Source organism: Scomber scombrus, chromosome 9, assembly GCF_963691925.1.
Source record: "Scomber scombrus chromosome 9, fScoSco1.1, whole genome shotgun sequence".
NCBI classification, from domain to species: domain Eukaryota; kingdom Metazoa; phylum Chordata; class Actinopteri; order Scombriformes; family Scombridae; genus Scomber; species Scomber scombrus.
Window position 1 is genome coordinate 12,991,350 of NC_084978.1, and position 12,245 is coordinate 13,003,594.

The 12,245-nt window shown below is 39.5% G+C and overlaps 1 protein-coding gene across 3 annotated transcripts; it reads left to right on the forward strand.

Annotated features, from left to right (window-relative positions):
• The first annotated feature begins 1,235 nt into the window (after positions 1–1,235).
• sytl4 (synaptotagmin-like 4) lies at positions 1,236–12,190 on the forward strand. 3 transcript variants are annotated; one of them, XM_062426226.1, is made up of 18 exons: positions 1,551–1,567; positions 2,009–2,104; positions 3,127–3,316; positions 4,000–4,215; positions 4,725–4,834; positions 5,038–5,149; positions 5,255–5,422; positions 5,913–6,027; positions 6,113–6,203; positions 6,310–6,404; positions 7,104–7,196; positions 7,727–7,905; positions 8,325–8,427; positions 8,899–9,060; positions 11,094–11,199; positions 11,283–11,391; positions 11,486–11,694; positions 12,042–12,190. In XM_062426226.1, the coding sequence occupies exons 3-18, from the start codon at positions 3,198–3,200 to the stop codon at positions 12,188–12,190; spliced, it is 2,136 nt and encodes a 711-aa protein (XP_062282210.1). In that variant the 5' UTR covers positions 1,551–1,567; positions 2,009–2,104; positions 3,127–3,197. The 3 variants fall into 3 exon arrangements, with proteins under 3 accessions (XP_062282211.1, XP_062282212.1, XP_062282210.1); XM_062426227.1 differs by lacking the exons at positions 1,551–1,567; positions 2,009–2,104 and adding an exon at positions 1,236–1,417; XM_062426228.1 differs by lacking the exon at positions 2,009–2,104 and having other exon boundaries at positions 1,507–1,567.
• Positions 12,191–12,245: the final 55 nt, after the last annotated feature.

Consider the following 12,245-nt stretch of genomic DNA (forward strand, 5'->3'; position numbering starts at 1 on the left):
TTCCACACAGAGTATTAGTGGTTGTGACAAGTATGGAAATTATGTGGATCATATGATATGGCCTCTGCAGTGATCAGAGCTCAGCCCAGTTAAACAGCAATGGGAACTTTTGGAGCCAAATAAGGGCACGTTTCTGTGTTCATACTTCCAGTAGTAATTTATGTCAAAGGTCATTCGAGTTGTTGTAGCGGTTTGTGTCATTGCACGACTTGACAAAAGAGTCCACTTTGATGGATGTAGTTGGATTTTCTTAGTAAGTGATGACCTGTATGAGTGTGACTCCCAGATGCCTCTTGAGTGTATTATTAATCTTATGAAATATGAAGTCTGCACAAGCCCACTCAAGCTTAATGCCCTAGTTGAGATGTTTTCAAAGTAGGAGGTGGACCTCACCAGGGGGGCTCCTAATAGTTCCAGGGGATGCTCAGTGAATAGAAGGGAGAAAATATTACATTAGTTATCAAAAGGAGATCACGTAGAATTGTCTAAATGTGTGTGATTTGGATGGAGAGATAGTTCATACAGTAGATACAGTAATTTGGCAAAATGTTACTGTTTTGTTTCCCCCCCCAATTTCCCAGAATCAGAAACAAATAAATGCCTTCAGACCAATTTATGTATTTAATGCAATCTGAATTAGGTCAAACAGCAATATCAGGATACCTTGTCTCAATTATTTAGTGTCTATGGGATAGCTAATCATAATCATGAACCCATAGACATTCAGAAATTGAACAAAACTAAGTAAACTAAAAATCAACATAGACCCTCCATCTATAAGATGACATTTACAAAAAGACACATATGGAATATTTTGGGGAAGAAAATCCTACTGGGTTTTCAAAAAACAGAGATATGTTGTAAATGGAAATTCAGGCTACAACTATCCTACCTCAGTGAGACTTTAACACTGTTGTGCCTCCAGGTAGTTTTTATAAGCCTGGGTATCATTTGTTTAAGTATTGTTCCACTATGACTTTGCATACGCCCTGGCAATAAATAATGACACAAAGTAGGAAACCATACACGGATACACACAATTTGTAGTGACTTTTTTTTCACCCAATAGCAATGACTGCCTCGCTTTACTCATTTAGGGTTGGTTGTATATTGCATCTCGCAGGTTTACAGTCTGAGAGGGGAGAAAAAAGGGCACTTCCCGTTGTCCCAACAGTTTGGGAGAGAAGGGAGGTATTGGACAGCTTCATTATGGGTCGAATTTTCCACATCCAGCCTCTTGTGTGGTTAATAAGGCAAAGGAAATGCACCTGTCATGGAAAATGTTAAGAGGCGCTCCTGCCTGTCTGCTGCAAACTTTCCTTATCTTCCGGTACTCGGGACTCCTCCAGCGCACAAAGTCAACAGTTTTGGAGACGGTAGGCAGCCACAATAAGAAGAAGAGAAGCGGATTACAAGGGTGAGAGTCCTTATCTCTAAGTTACACTGTAGTATTGTTATTTTTAACAATACGAACCGTTTTGTGTGTGTTTTCTGTCAAGAATATGCAGCCGTTGCCCATGGTGACGAGAGCTTTAATAGCGGGGTGAAGACGACTTTTAAATAACAGGTGTGTCATTTTCTTTTAATTAGTTCACTAGGTTAGCTACATTTTGTTCTGTATGTCTGGTTTTAGACCGCCTTTAATGAAATAACTGAACTGACAGTCCTCAAATAAGAGTAAACTTTGTGTTTTTAAGGATAATATACTTGAATTTGTTAAGCTTTCAGTTGGTAACGTAATGTACGTCAACCAAACGTCGGGTTAGCTCGGCTGTTGAAATCGCAGCCGTTAACAGCTGATCGGGGTTTTAAATCAAAACTGTTTGCAGCAGATAAATGTTAATATCTTTTTTTTTAATAAACACGACTACCAAGCAGTTTCATGTTTAATTCAACTCCCTCTTTCTTATGTCGGTTTGTAAACGTTTATATACCTAATTACACTATGCTTTAAAAGTTAGAAAAACAGAATTCCGTCTCAAATGTGGTCTGTTTTGTGCTTTTAAAGGGTTATTTCACTCAGTGCAGCACTATCTGTGATCACCAGGAACAGACGCGCCATTTCCTTGAAGGTTATGTTTGGCCGAGACAAGTTCCCTTGCAGGTATTATTGAACTCATGCTAGAGTTACTTGGCCCCAGGAATTCAAACAATGAGGAAAAAGATTCAAGGTTGTACATGCAGCTTTTTAGGATTGCAGCTTTCCCATTGATTATTTACTCTACATTTTCCCCTCTCATTTAACTTTTTCCCTTTTAAAGGCTGTTTAAATGGTGTGTTAAGTTTCAGATGGGAACATGACAGATGTCAAGCTTGATGGTTTAAGCTACTAAACTCCACCCGGTTTCTGTATCCTTAGAGGGTGGGAACCCTGCATGGTAGCCAAGCTCATGTTTTTTTTGCCTGTCCCACTCTTAACAACCTTTCAACCGGGCAGAGGCTTTCTGTGGGATTTTAAAATCTTCTTGCATCCCGGTTTCTGTAAGTCATTTATCATTTTTGGAAATCTGGGTTTGGCCAAAACTTTGTTCCAGTGTTGTGAGTTGGTTCCTGTCATCGCCTGACCTGAAAAAACATCTTTAATCTTTTTTTAAAGATGTTTTTTTTTAAAAACAGTTTTTTTAATCTTTTTTTTTTTGGCTTTGTGGTCAAGTTTTCAGGGTTTGTCACACAAGGAAGTGACTACAGTGGTTTATCTCGAAACTATGCATCATGAAGTTGCTGTCGGTTGTTGACAATGAGATTTAGATCACTTAATGAGGCAGTGTGTTCTTTGTTTGCCTGCTTTCTCATTGGTGAACCACCTCCTGCAGGGCATACTTATACAGTAGGACTAGTAGGAAGATTCACTGCATGGAGGCAAACAAGAAAGGTCATTCAGTCTACTACTATCTCTGTCTGTCTTTTCATCATTGCAGGGCGTCAAATCACAAAGTTCCTCTTTTTACAGCAGGGCTATGCTTAGGTTACTTTGTATGCGATCATAAAAAAGACAGTCTCCCCGGTAGTAAGCTGTTACATGAGTCTACCTGTGTTTTTGTCAGCCCCTAGATTGACTGTGCAGAAACACAGTAGAGATTTAATCATCCTTTCAGTTAATTTCCTGATCTTCTGTTTCGGTTTCAGACCTTCTCGATGCAACTGCCACTGAGTTGTCTTAGTTAACCTGTGCTGAGGGCTTTTAGTGAAAATCAACAATGCCGCAGGCTGCCGACATGATCAACCTGGGCTTCTTGTCTGACTCGGAGCAGGATTTGATCCTGGAGGTGCTGCAACGGGACAAGGACCTGAGGCAGGCTGAGGAGCAGCGAGTGAGGTGAGAAGAAAGCACTTCCTGTTAACTGTCCCAAATTATTAATTTGCTTTACTTTTTACCATTTATTAGTGTACCAAAAGATGTTAAAACGTAAACGTAACTAGTTCAAGTATACATCAATCCACCATACATTTGATATTTATTGCTATTAGAGCCTAGAGCAATATATGGGCCAATATTAGTTTAATGCAGATATATAACCACTGCTGTGTGTTAGCCATTAAACACCAAGAACTTCAGAAATGCCAAAGACTATCACAGAATGGACTATCAAAAACTGTCAAGCACTTAAAGTTAGGATTAGGAGCATTATCAAAATCTTCTTTTACTTGTAAATTGACTTGACATTGTGTTGGTATCTGTAACAAAATGTAGGTATCTTTTTGGCACCAGCGTTTCAAACAACAACAACAACATTGTGTTTTCATTTTATAAGAATCCAACAATAACGTTTTCAGCTACACAACAGTTAGTTGCCTTGAACTAAAATTTGATTATGAGGATTTCTTTTGATGCACAATATTTTCACATTGTAATGAAATGTGTGTGATATTGACTTAAACCGTGTTGCTTAACCACAGTGGAAGCTTTAGACGTAATTTAAGGACAAATATGGACAAATCTATCCTGTAAAACTTGCACTTGCATGATATCACGTTCAATGTTGTTTCTTTTTGTCTCAGGAAGCTGAAGACAGAGTTACTGGAGGTTAAGAGGAAAGGGGCCAAACGTGGCAGTGGAAGATACAGTCAGCGCAGTTGTGGCCGATGCCTGGAGCCTCTGAGTCGGCTGACTCTTTTCTCCAGCCAGTGTAAGCTGTGCAATCACCTCGTGTGCCAGAAATGCCGGACAGTCTTCCCCAATGGATCCTGGCTGTGCAGTGTGTGTTCCAAAGAGTCGTAAGAGGCCGTTTTATGTACACTTTCCCTTAACTATAACTAACTATGAGTAACTATATTTCAGCAATAATGATGTCTGGATCAACTTAAGGCAAAATAACCATTTTAAAAAGTGCTATGTATCTACAGTAATTGTTCTATTATAGATACATTTTATTTTAGCATAAGAAAAGAAAACAATTTGAAATATGCTAGAAGCATTATGGACCAACAAATACAATAAATAAACAGCACAAGGAGGAAAACCAGTGCCAGTGGTATGCTACATGACTGACCAATATTCAATATTTATAGGTTTATAATCCAACATATATCTGTCCATGCAGGTAACGTCCTCACCCTGTTTCCTCACAATTAACTGTAGCATAGCAACACTTTTGCAAAGTATTAATGAGCTCACTGTAGTCTTGTCACACCATGCTGGGTAAACATTAACCATTTAACATTCAACCACAATCAATCAATGTACATTTTTTCTCAATTTGGCACTTTTTAAAACGGTCTTACAGGGAGCTGAAGAAAATGACAGGTGACTGGTTCTTCGATCAGCGGGTCAATCGTTTCTCCACAATGCCTGGACATGACCTAGTGAGAAGCTCCCTCAAAAAGAGGCCTCCGTGTGAGTACAGGAAGAGGAAGTGGGTATCAGCAGTTACCAGGAATGTAAACAGCTCCCAGTCTGGGCTGAACGAAATGCCCACAGTCACTGAAATGTCCCAGTTAAACAGTAGAGGGAAAGAAGTGTTAGAGGAAAACAGTAACATGATGTCATTTTGTTAAACTGGTCAGCCAGTGTGATTGAACTTTTTGTCTGTGTTATAGTGAATAAGCGTGTGACAATGGGAGAAGTGCTGTTGAAAAGTACAGAGATAAGCCCAGACACTACCACTCCTGTTCCCCGGCCCAGGCAGAAAAATCTGCCAGCTAACAAAGGGTGCATCATCATTATTATTCACATTATTTTTCACTATTTTTTTTATAATCTCACAATTTTCTGAACACTGATTGAGAGTAATTCAACATTTTGTCACTCTCACAGTCATTTAGACGAGAATTCGGGCTCAATTGCTTCAAGGGAGTCATTTGAATCAAAGGAGGATGTTTCAGCAAAGCCAACACACAGCGACACAGAGTCTGCAGAAAAAGCCAGCTTGGGTAGCAGTAAAACTGAGACAGAGTCTAGACATGTGACCCCTGAACTAACAAGGTAAACTCACCTTTAGTTATTTTACAAGGCATAAACATCACTTACTAACTTCAAAGCAGCATTTGAGAGCGGAAGTGAAGTGCTTTGAATCTCTCTTCATCCTCTGTTGGTCACTTTCATGCCTGGTCGAGTGCACTACCTTGAAATCTAGTCTAGTTTATGGCTGAGAAAACCAGGACTGGGCCAGATAACATGCAGCGAGTTGATAAATACAAACCACATTTCATTTGTTAAAATATTCTCTGTTCCTTTGATTGACGTCAGTCTAAAAATGGTCAAATCTGTCTAAAAATAACTTTAAGTAGCATGAGTCACCTCAGGCAACCTGAAGCAGATACATGGTTTTTACTGGTTCATGTGACCTTATGCTTTGTGGTTAAAATGGAGCCCACAGATGGCATACACATAATAAGCTGAGCAGTCGCAAACAAATTATTAAAATGTGACATTTTATATATTTGAATGAAAAAAATGTTGTATTGCCATCCAGGCATGAGATGCACTCAGTCCAGCACAGCCCAACAGAATCCAGTGTTTCCAGTGTGACTGTCCCAGTAAAGGTAGACGCAGTGAACAATCACACCAGCAACTCAGTGGCAAACACAGTAAGACATTTTCAGGTGGACATGGACGTGTTTCTGTATGCTGTTGTTTTATCTGCTCTTCTGACTCCCTGTTTCTTTCAACTAGGCCCCAGAAGTAAAACAGGGCATTGTGAGCCCGGAGTTGGATGTTGATAAACTCTTCAAGAAGAGCGTTAAACGAGTCCCGAAGCCTGCTGGTGAGCATCTCATATTCCTCTGTGCGATGCTGTTTCTTCTTCCTCAACTTAAGAGAAGTATGCCGGTGTAATGCACCTTCATTTCTCATCTGTATGTTCAAAACAGAGTATGTATCGACACTGGATCTCCGTGATGAACCGGACATAAAGGTGGTCTCAATGGGCAACAGGAGCCGGTCTGTACCAGGATTAGACGTGCAGGTAGTTAGACTGTTATGTTTAATTAGTATTTCTTTAAATGCCTGGAACCAGATTTGCCGCATTAGCCTAATTTTTCCCATTCTTAGCATTGAAACTTCTACCAATTATGTCTTTGTAATGTTATTTTTCAGAATCGTCAACACTACTGCATAATTTTTCCATGCCCAAGTATTACTTTAGATATAGCTATCAAATAGTCATGATACTAAGAGCCCCACATTAGAAGGTCAAGAGGTATTTTAAGCATCTTGCTAAAAATGAAACATGTTTAATGGTTACATTTAATTCTGGTCCTATGTTCAGGCTATTATTTCCTCTTCTGTGGTTGATTATTTCCTGTGTGATCTGTTGAACATCTTGAGGGGCTAAAACTAAAACCTGGCATTTAAAGTTGTTTTTAACATCTTCTGCTATTTAACTTGATTATAACTGTATTGGGAATATCTATGTTTGGAGAGACATCCCCAGGGGACAGTTAGTGAAGATATATTTTCTGAGCTCCATCACTGCATCAGATTTTCCAACCATTGTTTATATTCATTACACACACACACACAAATAATCGATTCCTGGTAGCCCATACTTGTTTTCTTCCCATAAATCCTCAGTAGTCTGGTTGATGAGAAAAATCTGATTTGGTGGAGAAATCCCATTGTGTGTTTATAATCAGGCTTCTAAATGTTAATTATGATACCACAGGAAGATGAAGAAGAGGAGGAGGATATTGACAGCTTGGTTAGCTTTCATAGAAGGACGATGGCCTCAAGTTTCTCCAGCCTGAATGGCTCAAAGGTAAAGTACATTTTGACATTTTTCACAGCTCGCATTAGTCTGCTAAAGGCTCATTATGTCTCTCAGAACGGAACTGATGTTAGATAATCTGATCGAGCATCTATAACCCCAGGATATCCTCCAGCAAGTAAGGAAGTGTGAAGTCGATGTGTTCAGTCTACTAAAATGTTTCTATAGTTACCAAAGCCTCGGGGGGCGCAAAGCCAAGGCCAGAATGACTGTCACTCTGGATTCAGATATTGACAGAAACATCCTGATCTGTTCATTTCTCTTTGACACAGACTCACTTTCTGTTAACCTTCCAGCTTTTTATTTGTTATATATGTTTTTGTTGTTTCACTGTTGATCATTTTCAGATGTTGGCAAAAAAAATAACAGGAAAATTCTTTTAATCTGTCGCATTACACCTGCGGGGCAAGTCTATCCAGATATTATCTAAATGTCAGTATGTGGTGTTAATAAAACTGAAAACGAACACAGGAAATGTTAATAATTATCTATTCAAGTCATGTGTATGCATATTTCTCCAGAGCACACTGGGCAGCATGATGAGTATTTACAGTGAAGCAGGAGACTATGACAGTGCGGAGGTGAGCGGAGACATCACCTTCTCCGTGAGCTATAACGAACACACCCAGAGCCTCCAGGTCTTCATCAAGGAGTGCCACGGGCTGGCCTATGGTGATGCTTCACGGCAGATCTGTAACCCGTAAATATTCACAACTTTTTTTTTTCAACTCTCTTGAATAGATATAAAATCTAGAAAAAAATAAACAATTTGTAGCATGTTTTATTCAAACTTTGGCTTTCACTTTTGAGCCTTGTTGATTGTGGCTCTGAAACAGAGATGTTTCTACTGCACACACCCCCACCCCTCAGTGATGTTAACACGACTTTGATCAGTGTAGATAAGAGGCTGCTGTGTTTACTGACTCTTAATAATCACATCCCAGAGGTGATTACATGAGTTTCACAGGAAATTGAATGTCAACAGATATTTTTCACAGCATTTAGTCAGGAAATGCACCAAGAGTCTGGACAGTTTGTTTGCATGGGAGAAAGAAAGGGGGAAAAAAAAAAAAAAAAAACACGCTATAATATATTCTTTCTGTTTGTTTGTTTTTTCAGTTATGTCAAGTGTTACCTTCTCCCAGATAAATCTCGCCAGAGCAAAAGAAAGACCAGCATCAAGAGAAACATCATCAACCCGACCTACCAAGAAACGCTGAAGGTGATGCTTCAGAAAAGAATCGCTACTGTTAACCTTATTCTGTGTTGACTTTGTGACACTCCCTGATTAGTGACCTTGTGCCATGCCTGCTGCAAATAATGACCACACCTACAAAGACTTTAAAATTGATATTGACACTGCAGATTAGAATAGCTGCTGTCAAATATTGATTTTGTTCCTAGCTTCCAATGTAGAACTTAAATAAAGCGACACACAAAACTCCTCTAAAGGAAATTACCTAGATAAGTCAATTTGTGCATAATTATACATCTGTGCTTTTGGATTTGTTTATTTTTGAAGATCTAAGTTTAAGGAATCCCTTCATCCTCTGCTTTAATCTAAGTTACATCATTTATTTAAAGCTCCCTCAGCACCACAACATTAAAATTATATGACTTCTCCATCACTGTATCAGTATCGAGGCAGGCCTTTGATGCATCCTGTCTTCTCCCTCTCATCCTCCACCGACAGTACTCCATCAGCCGCACTCAGCTGTGCACTCGATCCTTGCTGATATCAGTCTGGCATCATGGTCGCCTCAGCCGCAACACTTTCCTGGGAGAGGTGGAGATCTCTCTGGACTGCCGCAACCTTGACTCTCCAGAGGAAGAGCGACTGGCGCTCATGGGGAAGGTAAATCAAAGCAACTGGATTTATAATTATCTCTGTTTAACGTCAGATTCACTTCAACATCATGTGCATGTAGACACTGCCAGGACTTCAAAGTAGAAGATTTTTTCTTTTAAACAAAGATTGTTTACATTTTGTGCTTTCTTTTGTTTGAAGTTTGAAACATACGTTGTTTGCATACACATTTTGTAGCAGTCGTGACCTTGCCTGCCTTTGCTAGTGTATGAGCGAGTGTATTACATCACTCACATATTTGTGTGTGTACATGTGCCTGCTTGTGCGTGTACTATAGATCTAACAAACCGTAAGGTACCTTTTTAAACTCACAATTAGAACTAGAGGAGTACAGATCACCACCAGATGACTCATTTTTCTTCAAGATGCATAGACTAGTGTAACAAAGTGTCTCCTGGTTCACCTAACTATAAACTCAGTAAGGCAACAATAAATGGGAAGATAAGTCCAAACATGTCCATTTAAAAATAATTATTTAGAACATTTTGTTATAACACACCACACAAAAAACCCCTCCCTACCTACCTCTCCCCTCCCAAACAAAGAAGAGTTGAATCTCACTCAGTCATCACTCCTGGTTCCTTTACAGTCAAGATGACGGCAAGCTAGTAAAAACAAGGATTTAGTCGCCTTGTATCGTACTAAACTTTAGTATCTAAATGAATCTGCAGATGGTCCGGTTCAAGATGAGACCAGACCTTTCTGTGAACGTCAGTTTTTGAGCCACAACAAAAGCATGCATGATGAACGTGACCAGCAACAGATTTGTTGTTTGTTGTTTTAGCTTAGCTGATTGCTGGAAATGCCTTTTACTTCTTCCCGCCAATTAAGAGGAGTGAAGAATCAGCAGTCAGTGGCGATATAAAATGTGTTTATAAAATAGGCTTTTAGCATTCAGTCATATAGGTGCACAAAAAATATAAACTGATGAGTACGTGTATCCAGTATGTGAGATTACCTATAGACACGAGGACACACACAGATGAATATTGCCACAAACATGCGTAATATTAGGTTGAATGTCTTTGGTATCATTTGTCAGACTTTGATGTACAAGAAACATTTAAAGAAACATCAGACAACAGTAACAGTGCTCCAAAAAAGGCCAAATCATCTGTGCAAAACTGCACATGGATCAGGACATTAGGACTACAATAAAGAATTATTTCCGTTATCAATAAATCTGTCAATTATCTTCTCAATCATTTGGTCTGTAAAATGTCAGATGTAGTAAAAAATGTCCATTGTAATTTCTTAAAGCTCAATGTGACATCTTCAATTTGCTTGTTTTTTCTTATTAAACCCAACATATTCTGTTTATTATCACAGAAGTCAAAGGAGAACAGCAAATCCCCAAGAATAAGACATTGGAACAAATCATTTTTGGGGTATTTTTGCTTGAAAAAACACTTTAATCGAGGTTATGACTTCTAAAATAATCGTCAAAGAGGAATACCGGTCACAAGCTTGAACTAACCAACAGCAACCTGACAAACTTAAATGATAGTCTGTGTTCATGAAGTGTTTACAGTATGATGACAGGAGTGGCCCAAAACTTTAAAGCAAAGCAAAACAAGGTTTCATGAGGAGCAGAGTAGATGTAGACCAATGTAGATCAAGGCTATCACAGATACGTTGGTATTGCTGGATATTTTAGCACATGTGGGAATAGAAATAGCAGTGTATGGAAAAAATACCAAGACTGTGTTTGAGTTCATTTAGAAACAGATGTTGTTACATGTTTTCTAAACGTATAACAGTTAAGAAGAGTCAGATGCAGGCGAGTTGTTTACCAGGAAATATCCTGCAGCTGCACTTATTTATTATACCTCTGTTACATGTTAAGTGTTTATTTGTTGATATATTGGGGGTTTTTTAAACACTCAAAATATCAACATCTGTTTGTTATTCAGCATCTGGCTGCCATGTGGAGACCTACATGTTAGGAGGAATAACATGTTTAATTTATTATTGTTTGCATTAGAAACACACAAGAATCTGAGTGTACTTCTCTTCTACAGGCCGCCTCCGCTGTGCCAGTTTCAGCCTTCGCTCAGTACAAAGGAGAACTGGTGATCTCCTTGAAGTATATCACGCCCAAAAAGCCCACAACAGAGAAAACCAAAGGTAAGACTGTGATGAGAAAACTGTGTTTAGCTCTGACTGTGTTTGATAAAATTTGCCTCAAATCCTTGAGTGTGTCTCCTCAGGCAAAAAGGTGGCGACTGAGGCAGAGGGAGAACTGCACGTCCTAATTAAAGAGGCAAAGAATTTGACAGCAATGAAAGCAGGAGGCACATCAGATAGCTTTGTCAAAGGGTTTGTGATAAAGAAAAAGAAGTCCTCTACATTCCCATATAACCATCTGTCTCCTGAATCTAACTGTTTTGTTTTTTTGTGTGTCTCTCTGCAGGTACTTGTTCCCAACAAAAGCAAAGACCACAAAGAGGAAGACTCCAGTCATGAAGAAGAAGCTGAACCCTCAGTACAACCACACGTTTGTGTACAAGGAGCTGACCCTGGAGCAGCTGAGAGGGATGTGTCTGGAGCTCACCGCATGGGACCGAGAGGCCATGGGGAGCAACGAGTTCCTGGGAGGAGTGCGCCTCAGCTCTGGCAAAGGTGAGAGATCCGTCCTGATGTTTGTTGCTTTTTTACCTGCATTTTTCAGGGCTCTTGTGAGAGGTTTGTGAAAATTAGATATGTCTCTTACTGCAGCAAATGTGAATTCAATTCATCTTTATAAGCACAGAAAGTTATCTTCCCTTTTTTCTGGTTTAAATTGTTTTATTGTTTCAAAGGGTAATTGCACGCTATATTTTAAGATTACTGTTGAAGCACCGACCCACGTCTTTTTTCTTTTTTTTTTGCCCCCAGTGTGATTTAAGTGAATAAAAGCAATTTGCCGTCATTAATAACAGACTCTGCACTAATCCTGCATTCACTATGTAATCTTCTCCCCCCTTCAGGAACCGTAAAAATAGGAAAGGAGGAAATGGAAATGGACTCCGTCGGAGAGGAGGTCAGTCTATGGCAGAAGATGATGCAATACCCGGACTCGTGGGCAGAGGGCTCTCTTCCACTGCGTTCCACTATGGGGAAGGAGAAGGGCAAATGAGGACTTGCACACTCATCAGCCCGGACCTTTTTAAACAAAAGACACTGAAATAGGG